The sequence below is a fragment of the Ananas comosus genome, linkage group 13 (genome assembly GCF_001540865.1).
Source record: "Ananas comosus cultivar F153 linkage group 13, ASM154086v1, whole genome shotgun sequence".
NCBI lineage: Eukaryota > Viridiplantae > Streptophyta > Magnoliopsida > Poales > Bromeliaceae > Ananas > Ananas comosus.
Genome location: NC_033633.1, coordinates 10,050,638 through 10,078,532, shown reverse-complemented (window position 1 = coordinate 10,078,532; position 27,895 = coordinate 10,050,638). Strand labels below are relative to the sequence as shown.

Sequence of the window (27,895 nt, the reverse complement as noted above, 5' to 3'; positions counted from 1 at the left end):
TTTTTTTTTTTTTTTTTTTTTTTTGCTCTTTCTGAAAAGCTGCAATATACACAGATAGAGAGGCCTCTAGCCATGCTAAAAGTGCCGGATTTACGAAAGAAAAAGGCAATTGTTGAAGCTCTAAATAAGATGGACAAAATACAACCGAAGGGCGATATAAACTATCGACTAAAGAACTACTAGATGGAAGAACAAAACAAATGAAACAATTCTTTGGGGGGGGAGATGGGGGGGTGGGGAGAGAGAGAGAGAGAGAGAGAGAGAGAGGGAAAGAGGGAGAGAGAGAAGTAAAAAATAGATGCATCCTACATAAAATAGCTGAGGGATTTCTTCTTCCTCGACCCGCCTTCGCCGTAGAGCTCGTTCCACTGGATAAGCTCACTCATATTTGCAGAATCAGACGATACGCTCGCGCACACCTACACGAGCACATGTTAGGTTGTCCTCTCAATTGAAGCTTCATGAGTGTAAGAGCTTTCAATTAAATTATTCTGAGTACTTTTCGAGCCGATACTTCCACTTTTTCTATGCATTAGTGGGTGTTTGGCCGAGATTCTAAAAAGTAATTTTAGGGCTGAAAGTGATTTTAATAGAGCGTTTGGTAACCACTTTTTCAAAATCTAATTCTAATTTTTAGAATTAGTTTAACCCAAAACCAGAAGCAGCTAAAACCTCCTTGAAATTTGATTCTGATTTTGGACTTCAGATATTAAATTTTAATTTTAATTTTGAACTCATATTTTAATTTTTCAAAATTTTAAATTCAAATTCATAATTGTAATTATTTTTAAATAAAATTAAGTAAAAAAATTATTGTTTGCAAACAACAAAAATATTTTGATTTTGTTAAATAACTTTTTAAAAAAATCACTTCAAAAAAATTGCTTTCTATTTAGATTAAGCCAAACGCTCTACAACTCTTAACCAAAATCAATTCTGCAAAAATCACTTCTCCAACAGTTAAGCTAAACAGGTCCTTGGATAAGCATTGTGATTCACACGTGATCGCGCGTGCCCCCGAATCATGCAGGCACGCATCACGAAGCGGATGCATGTGAATCTCAAAATGCTCAAGATAAAGATAAAGATAAAGATAAAGATAAAGATAAAGATAAAGATAAAGATAAAGATAAAAATAAATAATAAAAAAAAAAGTGGAAGCACCGTCACCAGGTGCTTTTGAAAGCATTCCAGTCCAACTTTTCGAGGGGCAAAAAAAAAGAAGAAAAAAGAAGTGTCTACTGTACATCATGTTCATCATTTGGCAACATAGCTTGAGATATAAATTGAAACGGCGAAAATATTTGACTCACTGATATACGTTAATGGGGCGGCAGATCCCAGAATGCATTAAAAGGAAAAGAAGGGCAGGAGAAATTAGATATAAACAGTTCGAAAAAGCTCACTGTTAATCATCGGTCGATGGAGAGGTCCAGGAGTGAAACACTCGCCATTAAAAGAAAAAAAAATTAAAAAAAAAGCGCATGAAAAAGGGAAATAAAGAAAGCTTATAATTTTAAAGAAGATATGTTTTGGATACAACTCAAACAACATTTCCGGAGGTTAAAAATACGGCATACAGAAAATAGGAAAGGGTGTTGGGTGTTGCATCTGAGATGAATGATGAGCACTGAAATGAATTATATCGGAAAGAAACAAAGAAACTTGCACCGTAAAAAATTAAAAGAGGTTAGAGACATGCAAGCATATAGAACAAGAAAAGATAAAACTTCGGACTAGTCATGCTGCTTACCGGTATACAGATATTAATTCAAACTACTTGTTCTATGCAAAGGCCGAAAAAGTAGCGATGCAAAATAAATTGAAATTACCTGTTCATGTGCATATTTGAAGTCTTCCATGTTTAAAGGACGAATATCCTCGCTTCCATGCAACGTAGGTAGAGGTCTACCTTCTGCTTCTGCTAAGCTTTTCTCCTGTCAATAAAAAAATTCAATGTCATAACAAGGAAATCAAACACTTGAACAGAGTTGAGAGAGAGAGAGAGAGAGAGAGAGAGAGAGAGAGCATCCAAGAGGAATCAAGTACAAAGTATTCTCAAATCCGATGTTAGGATATGAATTGAAAGTCCAAGGTGTTGAAATAAACCAAAATTTTCAGTTTTACAACGCTTTTCTGCTTAAGCGGTGTTAATTGAATAGGCTTCAATTTCAATAGAGTTCTTAATCTAAACATCTGAAAATATTTTCTAACAAATTTTCAAATTTTTTTGAATCATATTTAAGCATTAAAATACCAGACACCTTGTATCAACTGTTTTTCCAATTCTAAGCATGTTTAATGCACAGGTAGAAACCATCGGAGTTCGAAAATAATTTTGGTTTATAGTAACTTCAAATACTCTAAGATCAGTTCCAATGATTAATTCAGACGCTCTAACATAGATTTGAGAACGATTCGGACCCAACTTGTATTTATATTCGAAATTAGGGAATATAAATGTAGCCCTTTAGCACTTTTTAAGTTTTACCAAACTTTTCAAGACAACAGTTAGAAAATATTCATTACCAACCTTCTTTTCCTTCTCCAGAATTTCTCTGATAGGGCAATGAGCAGCAGTAACGCACAGGTTCTGAAAACAAATTAACAAAAATGTCAATGGAGGTATCTACAAAATGAAAAGGAAAAGTAAAATAAAAACTGAAAGTTGACCTTCAAGTCGCTTCCTGAATATCCATCTGTCATATTAGCGACCGCTTCCAAATTAACATCTGGAGCTAATTCTTCCTTGGACAATATTACTCGAAGAATTTTTGCTCTATTTGATGCATCCGGTAAGTTTACCATTAATCTGCAGAAAACAATTCAGTAGATAAAGAAAATAATACAACACATCCATCTATTCAAGGATAAAGAATCAACAAACCTAAGGGCCAGTTTGGATATTGAGATAGATTATACGGCGATCGCTTGTGCCGGATGAGTTTTTTTGGTGATACTGATACTGAATAAGAAATTGAATTTAGTCCATTGCAGGATCTTAATTATCGCAGTTTCTCAATATGTTGGATTGGGGTTCCTCTTTGCTACAAGGTCCTATTATTGATGGGGTTCCAATATAATGTACTCCACCTATGAGGTGACATACTATAATCCTTAAAATTCAGGATAACATACTCCTTTTTACTCGCTTTTAGACATTTCATTATAAATCCCAACAACCAATTAAGAAATGTTCTTTGAGAAAATAAGAAGAGATCTGTCAGATTAGGTTTTCTAGCACCCAAACAGCCCCTCAGACACCTTTTAATGCCCCTAAACAGCCGATTGGCATATAGATATACTTGATAAGTTATTCCGGGACCCAATTACGCCCTAAGATTTCAGTGTATACCTTCGAGGAAGCCTCCTTATGACCGCCTCGTCAAGATCAAAAGGCCTGTTTGTGGCAGCAAGAACCAATACTCGCTCTTTTTCTTTTGTACGCAGCCCGTCCCAGTTCATCATAAATTCATTCTTCATCTTGCGCATAGCTTCATGTTCCCCTGGATTCTCCCTCCTTCCTAACATACTGTCAACCTGTACATAAATGATCAAATCAACCAAGAACATCAGCACAATAAACAAACCACGAAGCATAATAATCATCACAAAGTTAAGGTCGTGTTAGGTCCGGTAACTCATATATGATAAAGAAAACGAAAGAACTAATTCACAAACCTCATCAACGAAAATGACGCTAGGAGCAATTTTACTTGCCAAAGAGAAAACAGCTTTTACAAATTTCTCTCCTTCTCCGAACCACTAAGACAAACAAAGCATGCGTAAGTTAGATTGACTGATGATAAAACAAAAGAAGAGAGTGATTACACAACCCATCTGCAACTCTTCGTGCATTAAATAGTACCTTTGAGGAAATGCTCGCCATTGATACGTTGATAAAGTTCGCACCTGCTTCTGTTGCAACAGCTTTAGCAAGCATGGTCTTTCCAGTACCCGGCGGACCAAATAGCAATATTCCCTTGCACGGCTGTGAAAATATGAAAATTTTTATGGTCAGGCAACGAAACAGAAGTTCTTCCATATATGGTAGTGCAAAAGACTAGATCATTTATGCCTAGGTTATAAATTACGCTTCACTAGTAAGTTCGGAAATGATAATTATAAATTGGCAACTACAAGGGAAAACTATAGCCTTTAATAACACTTGCAATTGTTCAGGTTCACTAGTGCTTGCTTATAATGCAAAACTAGCAAAGATAATGTTGCTTTTAATGCATTAAATCATATAAAATCACTATATGGAAAGTGCTTAATTTAGAAGCAACATCACAAATTTACATGTTTATTTTACAGATCATTCAGCTGTGTGTTCCTTTTATAAGAAATTCTAAGCATAGAAAGAAATGCTAAAGGACTTATCTGAGAACAAAACTTCTAACAACAAAATCTATACAAAAATAGATAAATTGCCGATTGGGCGCACACAAAGTGTTGCATTATGCTGAAAACCCTACCTTTGTCAACTGTCCTTTGCAGAACAGTTCTGGCCTTTGTAGAGGAAGCATCACCAATTCCTTCAAAGTGTCCTTTACATTCTCTAAGGCTCCAATATCATCAAAATTGACCCCAATATCATTAGGTGAAATAACATCAACCAGAAGTCTTTTCTCGAATTCATTCTCAGCGATCACGTCCTGAAAAAGCTCAGGATGAAAATAAAACCAAAAAAAAAGAGTCAAAATCATCATGCGTGACTTAATCAAAGCAATGTTAATATTTATATACACACACACCACTATTTATTTTCACAGAGAGAGAGAGAGAGAGAGAGAGAGAGAGAGAGAGAGAGAGAGACCTTGAGTGACTTTTTCGAATTCTTTGTATCACTTTGCGTGCTTTCGAACATATTGAGCCCATGCTTGAGGCTGTGAATCATGATTATGGCCATTATTTTAGCATTTAAATACGGAAAAGTTAATCGCCTTATGTTATTCAATAAAATACCACATAAACTCTATCGCTAATGTCATTACCTGTCACTGGAAATCATGAGTTTAGCATTCTCACTGGATGCTTCAACATTGTTGTGCTTAAGGTGATGAGTAAGAGCGAACCCAACAATTTTGTCCACATCTAAAAAAAAAGAAAAAAAAGAACAAAGAGATCAAGAAAGGAAATATTGTTAAATATGAAAGTATATAAACACCGTTTTCTAACAACTTAAGCTTTAAGAATTACAACAGTTGTTTTACGGGGTATCAGAGCAGGAGGTCCTGAGTTCGAGTCGCACCAAACTCTTAGCATTATTAATTTCCTCCCATTTAATTCAAGTCCATGTCATGGGCCTTGCAAAAAGTCTCGAGCCCAGACGTAAGCGCGAGTATTAAACATAAAAATATATAAATACCGTTCTCTAACATCTTAAACTTTTATAATACAACGGTTGTTTCACAAATATTTTCATAAATATGATCCCAGCAACTTTATATATACAAGAAGCAACACGTAAATTACTCACTTTCATTAGGTAGAGCTTGGTCCTTCACGGATATTGCTTCAAGATCATCACAGTCCATTCCATTGCGATTTAGAAACTGTGTTAGGTGTAAAGATCTAAGCATGTAAACACGGTGAAAGACGATAACACCCACGAGAACACAATTTGAAAAAGGAAACTTAGGGAACAACAAAAGTACAGAGGAAAAAAACCCTGTTGACATACAAACAAAAGCAGTTAGGTAGAAATCCAAACGAAAAAGGGGAAAAAAAAAAGTAATGATTTTCAGGAGGCAAAGTTGTTAATTTGAAGGAAACTGATATATTTAGCTTTTACGCTGGTCTAAGCTTGAAATCAAAACTGCGAAAATGAATAGTAGTATAAAAAACATATTGTAATAGAAAAGAGGCAAAGGATAGGTTATAAATTGATGATTTAAATTTTTCTAAGGTATCTAATAAAGTTTCATTCATAAGTTAACAGTTAAACAGAAGGCCAACCAGCGAACTATGATGATCTACGCATTACTGAAGACAATCTTAGATATTGAAGATCGGAAGTATCAAACAGAGTATTCTTCCACCGACCAAATGAGGTGAATAGTCGAGCAGTGTAGAGAAAAAATTTAGCAGGCTTGAAAACAGGGAAGTGCAACCAAACAATAGCCATAGATAGATTGCAAACGCTTGGGCATTGGTTTGTGCATCATTTTCCTCAAATTTGGATCAGAAAAGAAGTGGAAGGAAAAAAAGGCCAACTATGCCATTTTGTCATATCCACTGCACAACCAACTGCTCCAAAGGTAAAACTCAGTAAACTCTCCATTTGAGTTTTTCTCTACATTTGCCATACCATAAACTCGGAGCAAAGCCGATCCTAACAAATATCTACGAAGAATTAGAGATACTATCAATGAAAAAAAACAAAAAAAACATACTAATGAAGATGGAAATGACTAATAACAATCACAATAGAAAGACCTACTCATCCGATGTGTTAAATTTTTTTTTTAAATGTCACATTTACCCAAAAGTGAGCAGAAACTGCCAAAGTAATCCTCGTAGGCCTCAGTAAAAACTGAAGTTATGCAAGTACTGAGATGATTAAAGACATAAAAAGAACTTGATTTTTTTACTATGAATGGTACTGACATAACCAAATTAATTGCAACTTACAGAGCGGATAACGCCAACATTGGCCTTGGCTTTAAGGGTTTCGACATCACGATCCAACAGCTGTTTCCAACTTTGTAGTTGGGCTTCATCCTGCCAAATATACTAGTATTTCACAAACTATTTCGAATAAGATAATACACAACTTTGTAAATAAAGCAAAAAGGCCAGATATTTGCCTGCGGAAGGTCTATAGAAATCTTGTTAGGAAAAAGTTTAGTAAGCTGCTTCATTGACTTGGGCAATTCTTTGCTCCTCTCATGTATCCTACCATACAGGTTGTCCTACACAAGTGAGAAATAAATAATAAGCTCCAGAAAAATGGCCGGAAAATTGCTTCGATGTATTGTTAAGGAAATTTAATCACATACATCAGGATTACATCCCTGGAATTCCAATCACTTTGAGCTTAAAACAATGCCAACGTTCAAATTCAAGGAACTAAGAACCTCAAAGCAACAAAGAGACCTGATTCTTATTGACGAGGTATACATAAATACAGAGTGATAAATCTTAGTAGATAATGGCTCAAAACTAAAGTTTCGGGCAGATGAAAAATCATCTGTTACTTTATGTAACCTCATTAACTCCATTTTAAATGGGTGAAATGCAGATTTTATCAATTTGTACCTAACTAATAAAAAAGATTCAGGATTTATCGTTATAATAGTTGGGGCTTTCATTTGTTTTGATCTTCAATAAATGTTTACAGTACCTTGAGAAAAAGGACATGCTGCATATGAAATGGCTGAGCAATACAACCAGAAAGAACTAAAAGACAAAAGAGCAGTGCTGAATTTTGAACAGGTATATTTAACTGTTACCGGGAAAGCGAAGTCAAACAACGACTGGCTGCTTGAAAATTTTGTGAAGAGAAGGCTTCCATTATTTGACTGTGAGTATAACCACAACATGAAATTAACAACATTTTAGATAAAATTAAAGCTTACCCTAACCATATTCAATAAGCAAACAAATATTTAAGAGACATTTATATATATGCCCCTTATAATTATCTGCTTTACCTAAACATCCCTGCAAAATTTGAATTGCATGTTGCCATTTAGAAAAAAAATATCTCAAATATACACCCTTGTACTCAGAGAAAACCCCTCAGCAAAAAAAACCTCTACTGAAACAAAAACCATACAATTCACCACAAATTGGATAACTCTAGAACAGAAGATAATAGTATTTTTGCAAAAAATTGCATTTGTCAAGGGGCATCAATTAATATAAAACATTTTACAGGGAATTATAAGTGAATAGATGATTTTGCGTGATATATGTACGATCCAATATAGTAAATAAGAAACACAGCACCGTGAAAGTATACCTTCTCTTTGCTGTTGTCAGCCTGTGTGTAAGAACCTATGACAAGAACACCCGGAGGTAGCATATCAAGCTTAGTCTTCAGTGTCACATATGATTCTGTATTTCCAGTGCCAAATCTCTCAATGTCCTTCAGTAAAATGATCAAAGGACCAGTTTTACTCTCTTCTATGACAACCTGGAAAACACAATGCATATATATAAGCATTACAGAAAAATACAGCTAACTATATAGCTATCTGTTAAATTATATGATACAACTGTTATTCTCTAAAAGCTTAAGCTTCCAGAGAATAATGTTTTTAATACTTATATTCCACACTCCCCCAAACGTTTGGACTCAAGACTTTTTGATAGTACCGAGACATAAACTTGTATTATATGGAGAGAAATTAAATGAATCTAGGAGTCTAACGAGACTCGAACTCAGAACTTCCTGCTCTGATGCCATGTTAAATTATATGAAACAACCGTTATTCTCAGAAATCTTAAGCTTCCAAAGAGCGGTGTTTGTAATATTTATATACAACGTTATAAAAAAATGAACCAGACCTGCCAGTTGAACCAACCAAATCACAACCCCCATACAAAAATTCAATACAGTTCAAATAAGTTGCATGTTTATGCATGCTAAGATCAGGGATTAAAGTGCCGCCGTATGCTGTACGATACGGGACGGCACATATGGGCACAAGGGGGGTCTCGCACCCCCCAGTCGTGCTGCGGTACCCTCGCGAGTATCGTGCGAGACAGTGCAATACCCTCAACGGTACTGCGGCACTATACCTTTTTCTTTTTGGCCTTTTGCAAATCAAAGATCTGCTTGTTAGGTAAATCAAAAAATTATAATTTACATATTTTGAATATTCTTTATTTGTAAAGCTTATTTTTTGAAGAAATATAAAATTAGGCAGCTTCTAATCTATAATTTATAAAAAGTTGAAAATAGATGTACTTAATTTAATCAATATACAGGGGCACAAAATCCACTTTTTCTTCACAAAATACTTTATTAAACTTTGTCGCACCGCGAAGCTTTTGGCAAATTAGGGGCCCAAAATCGAACTTGATAAACAAATTTAGAGGTACATTTAATATAAATTTTATTTTTGGTTTACAAGATTGAAAATACTGATAAAATTAAAAGCTAAATTAAATCAATTGATACTTAAATTTATTTAATTTATTTGTTATATTATTTATTGATAAATTTTTATTGATAGATCTAACAATTTTTCTTAACAAATTAAGAAAAATATAATTTTTTCAAATAATTTTAAAAATAATTCTAAAAAATTATTTTAAAAATTATTTACATTGTATTTTATAAAAAAAAAACTGTAATATGGTTGAAAGAAAGAAAGAAAGATATTCTTTGTATTTTAAAAATTCTAACCTATAATAATTTAAAAAAATAATTTTAAAATAATTTTAAAGAAAGGCCAATTTGCATAAAAAATCCACTAGTTTTGCGATTTTGCAAGAGTGGGCCACTATTTTGAATTTTAAAAATTCGGGCCGAATTTTTAAAAAACTAACCAAAATACCCTTATTCCTTTCTCTCTCTCCTTTTTTTTTCTCGTTCCTTTTTTATTCACTCCGAAGAGGGCGGCGAAGGTGGATGCGGAGGCGACCCACCTCGCCCCTACCCCACGCGCCCTAACCCACGCCCGCGTGCCCCCCGCCCTCCTCGCATCCGACCCCGTCGAGGCTGCTCGCCGCCACCCTTTGGGACGCCCCGCCTCACCGGCGCCCCACGCGCCCTCACCCACGGCCCCTTACCCCCAGGCCTCCTCGCCTCCGACCCCGCCAAAGCCGCTCCGCAACCCCTTTTTTTTTCTCTCCAACCCTCCTCCATTGCCTCCGTGCCTTCCGCGATGGTAACAAGGACAGCATCGCTTCTTCTTCCTCCGCCTCCACTGCAGCAGATTATTTACCTACCAAACCCACTTCTAGAAACCCGCCGTCCTCACCACTACTGCCGACGATGAAGAAGAAGCGCTTCTCAGAGTCGAGAAGCTAATCAGAAAGGGAAGAGGCACACAGCCCACCGCGCCCACCTAGGCCGGCGACGAGCAAGGTAGGGACAGAGGAGAGCGCGACGACGAGGTCGGAGGTGAGGAGGGTAGGGGGTGCACGGGAGCATCTCTAATCGAGCACTTTTGTTTGCTTAAAACAAAAGAAAATAACTAAAGACTAAAAACTAGAGAATAAGGAAGAAGAAGATGAAGTTGCACTGTTTTAGAAGAATGTTGCACTATTATAGATGTAAGTTACACTTTTGATATGTAAACTGCACCATTTATGATGAAAGTTACACGTTTTAAACGAAAGTTGCACTCTTTGAAAGATAATTATATTTTGGGAGGAGAAATAGTATAACTATCTCCCAAAGAGTACAACTTTCGTTTAAAGAGTGTAATTTTTATCTTAAAGGATACAGTTTATATCTCAAAGAATGCAACTTATGTCTATAACAGTGCAATGTTCTTCTAAAATAGTGAAACTTCATCTTCTTCTTCCTTTTTCTCTAGTTTTACTTCCTTATTCTCTAGTTTTTGGCATTTGGTTAATTTTTTTTATGTTAATCAAACAAAAGTGCTTGACCAGAGATACTACGATAGAGATGGAGAGCGAGGGCGAAGAGAAGTTGGGCGTAGAAGAAGCACGTGCGGAGGGGAAGGAGGAGGAGAAACAGTATAAATATCTTCCAAAGAGTGCGACTTTCGTTTAAAGAGTGTAACTTTCATCTTAAATGGCGCAGTTACATCTCAAAAAGTGCAACTTACATCTATAACGGTGCAACATTCTTCTAAAACAATACAACTTCATCTTAACAGTGCAACATTCTTCTAAAATAGTGCAACTTCATCTTCTTCCTTATTCTCTAGTTATTATTCCTTATTTTCTAACTTTTGGCCTTTAGTTAATTTATTTTTGTTTTAAACAAACAAAAGTGCTTGATCAAAAAATGCTCCATGCACCCCCCGCCCTCCTCACCTTCGACCCTGCCGAGGCCGCGCTCGCTGCTGCCCTCTGGGATGCCACCTCCGCTTCCGCCGCCCTCTTCTCCAGCATCATCGCACTCTCCTCCATCTCCACCTCGCTCGTCGCTGGCCTTAGGTAGGTGCAGTGGGCCGCGTGCCTCTTCCCCTGCCGGCAAGCTTCTCGGCGCCAAGAACTGCTTCCTCTTCATTGTCGGCGGTGGTGGTGAGGACGGCGAGTTCCCAGAAGTGGGTTTGGTAGATGAAAAATCTACTATAGTGGAGATAGAGGGGGAAGGCGGAGAAAGAGGACGCGGTGCCGTTATCGTTATTGTGCGGACGAGAAAAAAAAAAGGTCGCGGCACGCCCTCGACGGAGACGAAGGCAAGGAGAGTGGAGGGGTGTGCGGGCGCGGTCAAGGGCGCGCAGGGCAGAGACGAGGCGTGCCGCCTCCGCCGCCCTCTTCGAAGAGAATAAAAAAAAGAGCAGGAGAAAAAAAAAAAAAAAAAAAAAAAAGAAAGGAATAAAAGTATTTTGGTCAGTTTTTTGAAAATCCAGATTGAATCAGCAAAATCGAAAAAGACGGCCTAGTTTTGCAAAATCACAAAACTAGTGGATTTTGTATGCAAATTGGCCTTAAAAAAATTAATTTTGTGAGAAATATTGTTTTTCTAACTTTGTATTTTATAAATTTTTAAAATTCGAATAAAAGAAAGAAAAAATCAAAAGAATCTTAAAAGTTGATCAATTCTTACAAGTTTTCTAAGTATTTTTTAAATTATTTTCCTCAAAATTTGATTAAATATTTTTTAAAAGAATAAAAATAAAAAAAAATTCTGGATGTAATTGCGGATTTGCAGTCCTATTCTGGTTGTTCTAATTATTATATGCTTCTTGATCGAATCAATATATAGAAAAGATGTAAATTTAAATAATTAAGCAATCATCTCTCTGTAAAGATGTAAATTTAAATAATTATTATACTTGTGAATTTTATTATTATATTTTAATTTATTCTCTATCAGGTATAGTTGTACTTTACATATAAAAAAACTTACCGGCAATGATTTAAGTGCCTATCTGCACGGGCCATATCTACCGTGTCGTATCATGCTATCCACCGTGTCGTATCATGCCACCAAAATATCAGCATGATATGGCTCCCGTGCCGATGGCACAGCTCAGAACCCTCTATTCTTTAAATTAGTAAGCAATTTTCTCAATAAAGTTCAAAATATTTGATAAAAATATATAATAAACAATTAGAATATTTTGTTGTTAAAGAAAATAAATATTTCATGCTATTTTGTATCGGCACACATGCATTTTTTGTGACCGGCACGCATTGGCACGGCTTGGCACAGTGTGTTAGCACACATCAATGTTTTGTGACCGACACATATCGGCACGGTCCGACACGCACCATGTCGTACTGTGCCGGCAAGTTTGCGACACGACTCCGTGCCACGACACTTAAATCCTTACTTACCGGTATGTTAATTGATGAGTATAATAAGCTATACATAGCTAATATTCATAATTATTTGATTAAATATTTCAAAATAACATTATAAGAGTATATTGGAACCCAAAAAATTAAAATAAGTCCATGCCAAAACGTACCAGTAGGAGATCATGCGCAAGAATTAAAGTGCTCATCGGCACGGGCCATATCCATTGCACTGTATCGTGCTAGCAAGATATCAGCACGATACAACCCCTGTACCGATGGCATAACTCAAAACCCTTTATTCTTGAAATTAGTAAGTAATTTTCTCAATAAAGTTCAAAAGATTTGATAAAAATACATAATAAATAATTGGCACATTTTGTTGCTAAAGAAAACAAATATTTCATGTCATTACGCGTCGGCACACATTTTTTGTGACCAGCATGCATCAGCATGAACCGACATGCACCATGCCAACAAGTTTCCAACACAACCCCGTGCCACGACACTTAAATCCTTGGCCATGCGTATCCATAGATACACAAGCGTACCACGTGTCGGCACGCAAGGGTGCCTGTGTCGTACCGTGCCAAGCAAAGAATAGCATGCTCCCGTGTCACGACACTTTAATCCTTAGGTAAGATTACATATTTGTAAATATTGAACCAACGATTGGATTAATTGAACACTAAAGGCCCTGTTTGAATGTTGAAACGAGTTACTCAGTAATGACTAATATGTTATGGGGATTTTCTTTTCTAAGTAGAACCTCGGAGATTGGTTTTTAGCCACTGTGTAAGCATAATAGTTTCAACTTTTGAGGGTAGTATATCCACCAATTATCATCATATTCCAACAGCAATGATTTAGATACAGTATATACTATGCGGTTGTAGACATCTTCTAAAAATTCACCATCAACAAATCATGGCATGCTCCCCGCCTAAACAACAAGATAACCTCAAGAAGACACTCATGCATCCAAAGTCGGAACAAGTAACACACTGTCAAATTGTGCATCATGAGGATTTTCTTTTGCGATTACTTCCTAGGAGGTTGCATTTTAGCTTACCATGAAATTCTTAGTCATTTCAATTTTTAGGATAGTAAGGTCCGCCTACAAGATGATTTATCATCTTCGAAGAAAAAGGATTACGAGGCTGTCTATAATATACAGTATATACCATCCAGCTGCACCCATCATTTTGTACTCCACAATAGACGATTACCGCAGGCTGCTCGAGTGCCCAAAAAAGATGTTTTAAGCAAGGTATTTACACATCCTAACAGGCCATAAATCTCTATGTTTTGAGATTCAATTGTTATATCACCTAACTATAGCTGGAGAAGAACATAATGCACCTCAAACAACTCGCTGACGGCCAGCTTTTCGGCTTCATTTCCAACTCCAGAAAGGTCAGGGCGAAGTGTATCAGCTGTGAAGACATAAAGGGAATTAATAGAACGAACAGGAGGCATTGCACAAATCCTAGTGAGAAGAAATATTAAACAAAAATGAGAGATGGAGTTGTGAATCACCACAGCAGAAGTAACCGTGATCTCCCTCGCATAAACCGCCAAGGTCATTACCCTCTGGGATTTTCTTATCAAATCGCACTCCAACTTTATAGCCATTTCCTTCAAAGGCAAGAAGAACTTTGCCTCGATAACCATAATCAGGACCCCTAAAATTTATTGAAATAATTAGTTGTTATGATTCTAACACTTTTTTCTTTTTTTAAAAAAAAGACAGCTGACAAACATGTATTTGAGGAACTTTATTTGTCAATAGATTAAACATGCTATCGAAAAGAATGCTTTTTTGATGAAACCATTATAAGCATAAATTACCACAGTTTTTCACACAATCTTCATCAATCAATTATTATCATGTTTTACGTACATAATAATGAATGGTGCAAGATACTCTCAAGGTTGAACAATACTAAATGGCAACAAAAACAAAAAAAAAAAAAAAGAAAAAAGAGTAAATACCTATATCGGACAACCAAAATCATAAATTGTTTCATTATCCATCAACTAATTAATTATGTATCAGAGTATCAAACTATCGTATTCTACCAAGTAAAGCAATTCTTTTACTTCTTTACTTTCCAAGTTACCTGTATTTCAATTAAGCTGTTTGATATGGGCCTAAGTATAGGCTACAATTTCACAAAAGGAAAAATAATACTAATAATAATAAACAATGGTTGGATCTGAATAATTGCGGAAAAGAACTAATTGGCAAACCAACCAAAAGAGAGAAAACAAGAAGTGGGAAATAAATAGCGAAAAATATAAAGTTACTACAGGAAAGAAAACATATAGTTACTACAGGAGCAGATAGGAGGGAGTGAGACACATTCGCGACCCTCAAACAGAAAATTGAAGGCTATCAACATAAACATACATGAAGACCCTCAAACAGAAAACTAAGTCACAGAATATTGTAGTCAAATATACCTCTGCTGCGTAGTAAAAGGAAGACTTGCTGGAATTGCACCTACATACTTCACCCTATCGCCTTTGTAACACAGTACAATCATTTAGTCAGTCGAAAGCAAGCCATGATAGAAGATGATGAACAGATTATAAAGAAAAACCAAGTAGAAGATGAAAAGATTATAAAGAAAAATTCTTGGTTTTTCAAAGCGCTGTAAAATATCAAAACTGCACAAACACACGTGCAAAGTTGGTTTGCACACAAACCCTGAAAACCTTGCTTATTTGCACATGGCCTTGCCAGCGGTATCAGAACAATAACAAATTTTACATATATAAATACTTGGCAGGGGCATGAATGCAAATAAATATCATTTAAAGGAACATAGTTAAATATCAACTTTTATATGCAAAAAAAAACAAGAATTTTAACATTGAAAATAGGAAGTAATATAATAATATGGGAAAATTGTTAGCATGCCTTCTTTGAATGTGTGATTCTTTGTCGACAGTGCCTTTGGCAAAGACTGAGAATTTGAAGTAGATTGGCTTAGTATATCAGCCTCCATATTTGAAACCGGCCGGTTTACACGTACACCATCAACCATTATGCATCGATACTTAGTAACGCTTCTGTTTATATCGGCCTTTCCACCTCCCTTTAGAGATTCAGGATCTTTTGAAGAAGACACCTAAACAAATTTTCAATTCCACATATTTAACTTGTAATAACTTAACAACTGGTAGTTTCCAACAGCATGTTTAAGATAAAGACGTTGATAAGCAACGCAAGAAGATAGCAACACCAAATCCAAAAGCTTTGGATCAATTACAGATTTTAGTCGTTGAAATTTGACGCTTATTTGAATTACATCCTGAGAATTTCAGTTTTAACAACTTAGTCACTATAGTTTATCCCGCGTTAGCAACTAGCCTTTTGAAAAATTACCATCTAAAAGAAGCCATGTCAGCAAGTTCACTAATTTTGACCATCTAAAAAACATCGTGATAGCAAACTATAACAATAATGCTGACAAGGAGTCTTTTTCTGAGACGGTAGACTAGTTGGACTGAATTGTTCTGCAGGACAAACTTCAGGGACTAAATTGCTAAATTGAAACCCTAAGGTTCAAAGTTCACGTAGTACCCTGTAACCCAAATACTGGAACACAAGGGCAACTTACACTAGGTAGTGGAAGAGAATCAACTATGAGGAATCTAGCACCAAAATGCTTCGCAAGAGCCTTTATCAAAGTTTCCTGGTAGGTTTCCGATCCTAGATGAGAGTTGCAGAAACAAATATAAGAACAGGTAGTACTTAGATTAGTTTAAGCATTAAGCACTGAATATACAGTGAAAAAGTAATAATACAATACCTGAAGGGCCAGATAATAAAATTCGCTTGTTCATGGATGAAATGTTTGTAGTGTATTTTGCAAAGTCCTTGCGCTCCAAGTGAATATGTGCACATGATAGAAGTGCATCTTTCGTGCTTTCACTGCAAGTGATTAAAAAAAAAAAAGGAACAAGGAAATCATACAAAGGACTGTTAGTTACAAAAAAAAAAAAAGAAGGAAAAGAGGAATTGGTTTTTTAGCTGAGATTAATCACACATGGGTAAGTACACATAAATATACATGGTAGCAATATAAGGAATAGTATGATGACATAGTTCTAGTAATGAAATAGAAAATAATAATAGTAATAATAAAGACTGACAGAATAATCAAGTACTGCCGATAGATCATAACATGAGGAAGCAAATTTGATTGAATTTCTAATATTGACAATCTTATGGTTATTAATGCATTATGATGACAAGCATCAAAACCGCATAAAATAGTATAACGAGCAACAATATCATAAATAATCCTAACAAATCAAGCTACCGAACCCAATAAAAGGCTCTAAACCTGTTATTGTCTCAGAAAGGGGACGTGAATTCTTTGGAAATAATGATAAATGTCCAAATCTTTCCTTTAAGTGGCTATTTTCAAGACTAACTATCAAACATGAGGCTGCAAGGCCAAGACTGTCAGCATTGCAACAAGCAATGGCGCCATGCGAAACAGAACCAATCAAATCACAAATACGGAAATAACTAAACAAATTAGTCACCAAATAAGAGAAGAGCTAGTCTGCTTCTGATCGGCTATGTTCAATGAAACAACAAAGCAAAACCACCACTGCTTGAAGCAATGGATCCCTGAAAAGGCCCAAAGCTCTACCCCAGAAGCAAGGACGAAAAATTTAGGCCTTGTTTCGTTACAATGCTGTTATTTATAATTTTTTTAACTTAAATTCTGTGCAATTGTGATGGGATGGCAGATTCTCCAATATCTATAAATGTAAGGTTTTGTTAAGCAACAAAAAGTTAGTAAGCTTATGATGGCTTCTTTCCTTTTCTAAATAAGACGCCATTCCGCATCAAGTGCGCATTGCAAGTTAACAAATGAAACTAAGAATATGGCAGCCCGTCTGCTGGCATTAAATGACAAAAAAATCGAGTTCAGGAAAAACAAAATAAACAGAAGCAGAACGAGAGGAGGCCTTGGACAGGACGACGATTTCACACCCTCTTCATTTACAACAAGTACCATATAGCATCGGCTAAACTACATCTTTCTAGGTTGAAAAGGGTTGATTTAGATAGCTCACCAAGGCACCCCATGATGCAATGTGGTCAGCTGCAAACAGGCTCTATCATGTTGATTATAAGAGCTATGAGGGTGTTTGGTTCCTCGGAAAATCGTAGAAAACTATTTTCTGGGGAAAATTTTTTCCACGGAAAATACTCTTTCCACAGTTTTCATTTTCCAAATAAAACATCCGGAAAATGAAAAAGGAGACTTTTCTATGAAATCTGGAAAAAACTTTTCCAGGAAAAACTTGTCCTAGGAACCAAACAGATGAAAAATACTTCTTGAGCCAGAAATCAGTTTTCTGGGATTTTTTTCCGGGGGGGGGACCAAACATCCCCTGAAGGAAAATTATAATGTAATTTAATTGCTAGTACAACTATGAAAATATACTAGAAAAGAGGGACATGGCTATTGCACACAACTGACTCCTCTAAAATTCAAACAAGCAGGTAAAAGAATATTAGCATACAAATCTATAGAGGATTATCAGAAAATCCACTGGGATTATCAGCATGTTACTCCATGAAAGGACATCACTCTAGATTGACTTGGAAGTGAAACGAAGGACACTAACATCTATAGTTCTATACATACTAAATTACAAACCGATGAAGCACAATATCACATAGGTTGCAGTGAAATGAAAGAAGCACGATACAAATACACAGCCAAATTAGGAAGAATATGCCAAAAATATCATGCCGAATAGAGGCTTTTCAAGTAGTGATTGAAAAGACTCACCTTAGATAGTAAGGAAAATTTTCAAGAGAAACTTCGATATCATTTGCACTAATGATGCCTCGTCGTAATCCCTCCTTATAAGCTTCGGATGCACTTGTAGGTAAAGCTAATGACGAATCAACCTCAGTAGCAGCTGATGCTCTAATCTTCATGAGAAGCGCACTTCTCTTATTAGCTCTACCAGAAACCTTCCTAACTTTCCCATCACGAGAAGAACCAGACGCCGTAACATTAGGCTGACTAATATTAGTGGGAGGTACTTCAGTGTTTCCATTATTTTCAGTTTCATCCTTCCCTTTCTCAGCATTCTGATCATGGTCCGAGATGTAGCCTTCAGATTTGTCACAATTCTCCCCACTTACTGCAGGAGAAGAAGCCGTTGGATCCTTCAGATGATCAAACAGACTTGCTATAAGCTTTGCTCCAGGAAAAGCAGTAGGCTCTCCTGTTCCATCCTCTGAATCAATCTTCTCAATAGCGACACTCTGTGAATTTGAATTGCCAAGAGAAGATTGTGACGCTAGTTTATTTACTTTGCCATTTGTAAGCAACTGAAAAATCTGGCAGCAAATTAAGGAAACCTTCCTGATGAATAAAATAACTAAAATAATGTAGATATGTACAGCTGCAACACTATCTATTAGATTATATATCCTTGCCAAAGATTGCCCGTGCCGCACGTGCCATACTATGCCAGCACCATACCAACAAAATGGATTCTTTTACATTTTTTGGAATCTTTGCGAGTTTATTTGAGATAAAAACTTTTACAAAAAAATTTTCATACTTAAAAATATGTAAATGTTGTAAATCTACTAACATTTGTAGCAATTATTGAGTTCCATTACATAATAAGACCGACTTTTGGTGAAAAAATGCAAATAAAAAGATTTCCTCCAATTTCTTTTATCATTTTAGATCTAGTAATTTTATCCATGGTAGAATTTCCCAATAATTTTTTATCCAATTATGACTTTGGTTTTGGTTCCATACATATACTTCCATAATATACATAAAATATTTTTTTCTTTAGTTATTAAGATGATTATGACTCTAATTCTTACTTAATTATGTGAGCTATAATACAAAAACCATTTTTATAGCCTTCAAAAATATTATAACACACTAAAAAATATTTTTTTCATGAAAATTTAATTAGAAAAACCCGTGCCGATGAGCCAATAGTGTGCCACTAGCATGGGTGGGCATAACGACATTGGCATGCCCCGTGCTGCTATTTTGTGTCATGTTGCCAGCTCAGCGGCTTCAGCCATGCCAGTGGGATGGCAATTCTTGATTCTTGCAAAATCTAAATTTTTGTGTATGACCTCAGAAAACTTATTTCTTGGGTATAAACTATTCTACTTACAAAAATAGCTTGTTGCTAGTACCTTTTCTAATACAAGACCCACTTCCCCTCATAAATTGGAAGACTCCCCATATACAATATTTGGGATATTTTTGTAAGAAACCGTGCACTTTCAAGGGGTACAAATGAAAATTCAGATTTTATTAAAGTATATACTAAACAGACGATTTTTTTGGGAATATATATATATATATATATATATATAGAGAGAGAGAGAGAGAGAGAGAGAGAGAGAGAGTAGGGCTACTATACTCTTATGAGTATTGGGCCCTTCATACTCATAAGTTGTTTTTGATGATGGGATTTTCGAATCGGCGATCCACTCCGTTAAATATGATCTAGAGTATTTGAAACTTCTAAAAACTAAATTTCGTAATTTTTCAAAATCATAATGAAGTCCATCAAACGGGCATAAAATGAACGGTCAAAATTGAATGACATCCTAAAAATGGATGATCGGATCCTTCAATTTAAGATCGGAGTTATTGATCTTTATAGATCTTGTTCTAAATAGTTTAAAGAATTTTCTAACCAAAATTCAATTAATTTGTATGGCTTTATACTGTTAAACGAGAAAACGTCTCACATCTACCATTAAAATTACAAATTTTGAAACCCTTTGATCATTAGGTCAATGATGTCGAAAAGATTTGAAATTTGGTTTCTAGATATTTTAAGTGGTATAGATCATGTTCAGCGGTGCCAATCGTTGATTTGAAGAACCCATCATCGAAAACAAATGAGTGGCAAAGGAGTCCGTTTACTACCGATAGTATTCTAGCTCAACTCTCTCTCTCTCTCTCTCTCTCTCTCTCTCTCTCTCTCTCTATATATATATATATATATATGTATGTATATATGTATGTATATATGTATTCTAGCTCAACTCTATATATATACATATATGTATGTATATATATACACACATACATACATATATATATATATGTATGTATGTGTGTATATATATATGTATGTATGTGTGTATAAATATATATATGTATGTATGTGTGTATATATATATATGTATGTATGTGTGTATATATAAATATGTATGTATGTGTGTGCATATACATATATATGTATGTGTGTGTGTGTGTGTATATATACACACACATTTAAAATACCCTACATGCAGGGAAAGCTAAAGATGGAAAGAAGGAAAAAAGCAAGCTAAAACAGAAAAGGATACATAAGCATGCTTTCCAGAAGAACCAAAACTGACTTCGTCCCCTCCTGTGACAATAACGCTCGAATTTCTATTAATAGTCTTCCCATTTACTTGGATGAAAGCTTTTTTACCAACTCTTTCAACTAAGGCAACTGATGCGCCTTCACACTGAAAAATAAGCAAAGGTAGTTCATTATCAAGATAAATGAATTACACAGTACCCGACAGCTTAGATTTGGGACCCGTTCGACCAGGCTGGCGGTACCATAGAAATGCAGACAAGTAATGCTATTCTGGAAAAGCATTAGCAGTTTTTTCGTCGATATCCTCACCAATAGCTTCTCTTTGCAGCAAAAGCAAAAACTTCAAATTGAAACTCTTGCTTTTGAGCTTCCGAATCTCATTTTAGCTTCTTGCCACAGCAAAACCTCTCGGTTTTTCATGTGCCAAACGACCAATGTTAGAAACGTAGAGATAACAAACCAAGAACACACCTGAATACGCCTCAGCCTGCAAAGAATTTTGCCATCAGGCTGATCGTTCAAGCACAAGTCGCAGGCCTTATTTTGACCAATAGTGAATGGAGAACCAGTGATAACAATATGAGGGTTCTGCAAATTATGAAAAATAAATAAATAAATAAAAGCTCATAACTACGTTTATACAAGATAAGCGTCCTGCCGCTATGTTAAAACCAACTTTCATGGGAGAAAGAATCAATTTTCCAGAAACAGACAGCACACCCACGTACTATTACTGACGTGTAGAAAATAGCCTTGTTTTCTCAATGGTAGCTTCCATTATATACCATAGAAAAAATATCCTATAGTAAAGACATTTATAATTATTATCCACATACCATATCAAGATTCACAACTTTTAACAAACATGTACCTAGACTCAACACAATTTGGACTCTCCCCGGCCATATACTTGGACAAATCTGCTAATAATATTAATGAAAATCGAAAATCAATGTTCTAGAAAGGAGAAAGCAGTATGCGGCTGGCTAAAGAACATTGCACCACCTATTTAGAAGACTGGTGCCATATAGAGGTGGATATGTGGTCCACATGAGATACAATAGAATTAAATTAAATATAACAATTATAAAAATATGTGATAAATAAGAACAAAAGATAGAAAGATCACAAAGCAAAATCCTAAGAAACAATATTTGAGGTCGGATAGTCAAACAGTGGAACATGATAGAGATCATGTCAAGTTTTGTTAAACTTATCTTACAAAAAGTGTTTTGAGCATGAAACATGACTAATAAACTATATAAAAAGATTTATGTCATATATGATATATAAAAGCATATGACTAGTTAATTTTATATTTCATACTAAATCAACTTATATATAGTCAATATAAGTGACAGCAGGTGCTTGCTCACATACTCACGTGGAGCCTGGGCCATATGCAAGTGTAGTCTATGCGGGGTAGTGGAGCAACCGCATTTGCATGCGGCCGAATATACGGGCTTATGCACCGCTTTTTTACGTAGTTATAAAAACTCACATCTAGGCTATACAGAATGACGCCGAGTGGTGGGCATTAGAAGCATGCAATTAATATCTCTCCTTCTCAGAAGATGCGCACGCACCAAAGAACATTCGACGTGCATATTTGCCACAAATTTAAGGTACCGTCGGCTGAGCGCCTTGCACTAAATCTTTTTGTCGTGATCTTATAGAGAATGTTTTTATAATATAACATGCAAAGTACTAAAGCGCCGGACGTGTACGCCAACTACAATACAAAAAAAACAGAGAAAAAAGAATAGGACTGGATTTACATCAAATCACAAGCATCAAAATAGCAAAAAAAACAGAGAAAGATAAGATCTTTCACCAACCTGCGAGCACTGTGAGATAAGCTTTGCCCACGAAGCCTGCGGCTTCTCTTTTTTACTGCACTTCTGTGGGAGCTCAGATGGCGGCAACTGCTCTTTCTGCTCTTCCGTCTTCTTTTCCGATTGCTCTAAAATAACAAAAGATAAGGAAATCCAACAAAAGAAAACCTGCATGCAGCGGAAACAAAGGCTAAACCCTGCACTTTAGCCCGTTCCTCAATCACCCCCGCATATCATCAAGAATCGCATCAATCTCCATGCTGCACTTTACCACTTCCTCAAATAGGCCCGAAAATTACGATTGATAGTTTGAATTCGGAAGCGAAATTGAGTTGGCATATTATGCCTATTCTATATTTGACCATCCAATCCAATTTGCGCCTTGAATAAAAGAGATCTCCATCATCACTAGAGCTACCAAAATTGACGAATTATCGAAAAAGTTTATTCAAGTTATACAATTCAATCCAATTTTGCATGCTTCCGAATTCAAAGATCATCCCAAATTCCAGAACTTGCGACAGTGATGAAGCATAATTGAGAATCAAACTAAAAAAGCTAGGGTTTTTTTTCCTCATTTCTTTTCAAATTTAGCACATATCGAAAGGAAAAAACAAGAAGAGCCAAACCTAGGTTTGGTGATCCCGCTTCATCACCCGTTCTCAGCTCATCAACGTCGGTTTTTTCCTTCGGATCGGCCGAGGTTTTCGTAACATCCTCCTGCTGCTGCTTCGATTCATCCTTCTACAAGATCAAAGATCAAGAACCAAAAATCGAGACCCCAAACACCAAAATTGCTCGGGGTAAAAAAATCGATAACAAAAGCAAAAAGAAACATCGTTAGATCTCTCTCTCACTTTGGGGCGTTTGGAGGATTGGGACGAGGAGGACGAGGGGGAGGAGGAGGAAGAAGGAGCCGGGCGTTTGGCGGCGGCGGCGGCGGCGGCGGCGGAGGCGGTGGAGCTCCGCCGCGTCTCGACCATGTCGCCGATGGTCGCAGATTTTCCTTTTTCTTTTTCTTTTAAAAAAAAAAAAAACTCTTCTCTAGAGCGGAAGAAGAAACGGATGGATGGACTCCACGCTTTCTCTGATGCGTAGGGAGTGCGGAGCGAGGAGGAGGAGTGCAGAACAGACGGACATAGGAGGGGGTCTGATGTGGAGGGGTTTATATAGGCAGTCCAGTCTGGAAAGCCAAGAAAAGTTATGGACTACAATACTGCCTTTTCTTGTTTTAACTTTTTTGAATTGTCTGTTCGAACGCACGCAACCGACTAATCTTCGGATTAAATGCGGATTTGTTACACCAATATTTAAAATTATTTTTACATCTTTTCGAATTTCAAAAGAATTTATTACATATTTTTAAAGCTTTTGTTTACTTTTATCGTCTATTTCCGCAATATTATTTTGTGCTGGATGGATGGATGGATGGATGGATTTTGATGGGGCGATCTCTTTACTACTCATCTAATTCGGAGATATTATTCTTTGCATTACGTACAGTTATAGTACACAATGGCGCCACGCTCAACTTCTTTCACCTCAAAGCAGTAGAATATTGATAGCAGCGATGCTATTGGCGGACGGTGAGAGCAGTGTGGCAAAATGGAAGACGACATGCGAAGAAAGGTTAGCGACTGTTTGGCAGATTAATGGGAAGATAATTTGGCGATATGCGAAGAAAGGTTGGCAGATTTATATAGGCAGTCCAGTTTGGAAAGGCAAGAAAAGTTATGGACTACAAGACTGCCTTTTCTTGTTTCAATTTTTTTGAATTCTCTGTTCAAATGCACGCAACCGACTAATCTTTGGATTAAATGCGGATTTGTTCTACCAAAATTTGAAATTATTTTTACATCTTTTCAAATTTCAAAAAAAATTATCACATATTTTTAAAGCTTTTGAAGCGTTTTCTTTTTTTTTTATTTACTTTTATCGTCTATTTCTGCAATACTATTTTGTGTTGGATGCATGGAGTTTGATGGGGCGGTTTCTTTGTTTTTCGTCTAATTTTGAGATATTATTTTTTTATTACATACAGTTGTAGTAGACAATGGTGCCACGCTTAACTTCTTTCACCTCGAAGCAGCGGAATATGATAGCAGCGATGCTATTGGCGGACGGTGAGAACAGTGTGTCAGTATGGAAGACGACACGCGAAGAAAGGTTAGCGACCATTTGGCAGATTAATGGGGAGAGAAGGTGGCGACAGGATTTTCCTACAAAGCTGTCCACTTCTGTATGGCTAATCGAGACAGAGTATATTTTAACATGCGTTAAAAACACTATGCGCACGTGATCAAAAAGGACATTTTTATAATCACTTTGTAAAAGGGTTTTATTGTAAGGAATTGAAAGTTTAGAGTGATGAATAGTATTTGAAGTTTAGAGAGGTACATAAGTTATCGCATGAGTTAATAAGATATACAAATACTAGTGTAGTAACTCGTACAATACGACGGGTAGATAATTTTAAAAAAACAGTGACAAAGGAAGAGAAAACGACAATGAAAAAAATGACGATGAGGGTTGGGATTCATCTTATCGATCAAGGAAGGTAACAGTGTAAGGAAGAGGAAGAGGAAGGGGAACAGTCACGCCCACTGCAGAGATGTGACTCGGTTCTGTTTAAGCAAAAAAAAAAAATCCGGTTCAATTCAAGCAAAAAAAAGGAAAACTTGAATCGATTCCAGATGGAGTCCACACTCGACAGTAATCGATTTGGTTCAAGCAAAGAAAGAAAAAAAATTTTGATTCAAAGATAGAAACATGTCGAGTAATTGGACCAGTTTGACCCAATGCAACAAATTGGCCTAATTCGGTTCAAGTAAAGAAAGAGAAAAACCAGATTCGGTTCAAGCAAAGAAAGAGAGAAACATGTGAAAGACTTGAGCCGCTTTGGCAGAACCCACACTCAATAATAATCGGTTCGGTTAAAGTAAAAAAAAAATATTCAATTTGGTTCAAGCAAAAAAAAAAAGAAAAATATGTGGAGAATTTGAGCCACTTTGAAGTGGAGCCCACACTCAACAAATGAAGGGAATGTTGTCATGTGGCAAATTAGGAGGAATTTAGGAGAAATAATATATAGGTATAGATATAGATATGTAATTCAGTCTGGAAAGGTAAGAAAAGTTATGGACAACAAGACTGCCTTTTTTAACTTTTTTGAATTGTCTGTTCGAACACAACCGACTAATCTTTGGATTAAATGCGGATTTGTTCCACCAAAATTTGAAATTATTTTTACATCTTTCCAAATTTTAAAATGATTTATTTTGTACTTCTTAAATTTTTTTGATGTCCAATTGAAGTGTTTTCTTTTTTTTCATTTATCATCTATTTCTGCAATATTATTTCGTGTTGGATGGATGGATTTTGATGAGACGATCTCTTTATTATTTGTCTAATTCAGATATATTATTTATTGCATTACATACAGTTATAATAGACAATGGCGCCACGCTCAACTTTTTTCACCTCCAAGCAGCTGAATTAATAATGGCGATGCTGTTGGCGGATGATGAGAGCAGTGTGGCGAGATGGAAAATGACATACGAAGAAATGTTAGCGACTATTTAGCAGATTAATGGGGAAGAGAATTTGTTGATGGGCTTTCCCTACAAGACTGTCCACTGCTGTATAGGAGAGATCGAGACAGAGTATATTTTAATGTGCATTAAAAACACCATGCACACGTGATCAAAAAGGACGTTTTTATAATATGCCAACGATCACTTTGTAAATGGGTATTATTATAAGGAATTGAAAGTTTAGAGTGATGAATAAAGTGCCTGAAGTTTAGAGAGGTACATAAGTTATTGCTTCAGTTTAGTAAGATATACAAATACTAGTGTAGTAACTCGTGCGATGCGACGGGTAGATAATTCAAAAAAAAACAGTGACAAAGGAAAAGAAAACGACAATGAAAAAAACGACGATGAGGGTTGGGATTCATCTTATTGATGAACGAAGGAAACAGTGCAAGGAAAAGGAAGAGGAAGAGAAACAGTCACACCCACTGTAGAGATGTGACTCGATTCTGTTCAAGCAAACAAAAAAATTCGGTTAAGTTCAAGCAAAAAAAAAAAAGAAAAAAGAAAACTTGAACCGGTTCTGGGTAGAGTTCACACTCGACAGTGATCGGTTTGGTTTCAAGCAAAGAAAGAAAAAAAAATTCGGTTCAAAGATGGAAACATGTGGAGTAGTTAGGCCAGTTTGGCCCAATGCAACAGGTTGTCGACCTGATTCGGTTCAATATTGATCGGTTCGGTCCGAGTAAAGAAAATATGTGTACTAAGCAAAGGCCTGAGAATATATGAGTTAGGGAAACAATTCATTATTTACTAATGACAAAGATGGCATGGGAAAATTGCAGATGTGAGCAAAGGCCCAAGAATATTTGAGTCAGGAGAACAATCCATTGCTTATTAGCGACAAAGATCGCATGGGTGTCTTGCAGATGTCTAGCCTAGAAAATGGAGATGTAGAATCGAAAGCGGTGAGTCAATGTGCTTAGATATCTGTAGGATGGGGAGTGATGACCTTAACACTAGCAAGGTATAAGTTTTGATCAAATCCTAATGTTTGTATGCATTAGGACGCATACAGACATTAGGATATATATATATAGTACATCTCCTGTACTTTCAAAAGTATGGAGGTCTCCGTACTTGTAAGTTATTTTTGATGTAGGACATTCGATTCGACGATCAGCTCCATTAGGCATAATCTACGCTACTGGAATTATCTAGAAACCAAATTTCATAATTTTTCGACATTATTTATCAGGTGATCAAAAGATCTCAAAATTGGTTATTTTAATGATCGATGTGGCAAGTTTTTTAGTTCAACGATGTAGAACAATCCAAATTATATGAAACTTTAATAGAAAATTCTACTTAACATTAATAGCAAGATCAATACTTTTGATTTGAAATTTGAGTCTTTTATCACTATGTTTTATGATATTTTTTTTTTCAGCCGTTCATTTTGAGGCTACTCGTTCACTAGGCAAAAGAAGTCAAAAAATTATAAAATTTGGTTTATAGATTGTTCCAATAGCATAGATCATATCTATTGGAATTGATCGCCGAATTGAATGTCCCATCATCGAAAATAACTTACAAGTATGGAGGCCTCCGTGCTTTCAAAAGCATAGGAGCCTTAGGAGCCTAGTTCTCTCTCTCTCTCTCTCTCTCTCTCTCTCTCTCTCTCTCTCTCTCTCTCTCTCTCTCTATATATATATATATATATATATATATATTTGC

General features: G+C 36.1%; 1 protein-coding gene across 3 annotated transcripts; it reads right to left on the bottom strand.

Annotated features, from left to right (window-relative positions):
- LOC109719328 lies at positions 1-23,768 on the bottom strand. Of its 3 annotated transcripts, XM_020245920.1 has the most exons (27): positions 23,483-23,768; positions 23,255-23,369; positions 22,629-22,753; positions 21,262-21,378; positions 20,789-20,935; positions 18,228-18,787; positions 16,221-16,342; positions 16,029-16,120; positions 15,326-15,536; positions 14,866-14,926; positions 13,939-14,084; positions 13,762-13,835; positions 7,970-8,143; positions 7,458-7,526; positions 6,813-6,917; positions 6,637-6,726; positions 5,483-5,558; positions 4,998-5,097; positions 4,820-4,889; positions 4,479-4,658; positions 3,869-3,991; positions 3,682-3,765; positions 3,356-3,540; positions 2,674-2,812; positions 2,534-2,593; positions 1,833-1,937; positions 1-419 (listed from the first exon to the last, which is right to left on the bottom strand). In XM_020245920.1, exons 1-27 carry the CDS (start codon positions 23,606-23,608, stop codon positions 306-308), a joined length of 3,570 nt encoding a protein of 1,189 aa, XP_020101509.1. In that variant the 5' UTR covers positions 23,609-23,768; the 3' UTR covers positions 1-305. The 3 variants fall into 3 exon arrangements, with proteins under 3 accessions (XP_020101509.1, XP_020101510.1, XP_020101511.1); XM_020245921.1 differs by lacking the exon at positions 7,458-7,526; XM_020245922.1 differs by lacking the exon at positions 21,262-21,378.

What these genes read in the sequence shown, in the direction of transcription:
- LOC109719328 (XM_020245920.1), bottom strand. Translation starts at nt 23,608, where the DNA reads ATGGTCGAGACGCGGCGGAGCTCCACCGCCTCCGCCGCCGCCGCCGCC. An exon ending in CCAAGCTCTACCTAATGAAA is followed by an intron (nt 5,098 to 5,482) that starts GTGAGTAATTTA and finishes CTTTTTTTTTAG; the next exon opens with ATGTGGACAAAATTGTTGGG. An exon ending in GCAAAGGACAGTTGACAAAG is followed by an intron (nt 3,992 to 4,478) that starts GTAGGGTTTTCA and finishes ATATTTTCACAG; the next exon opens with CCGTGCAAGGGAATATTGCT.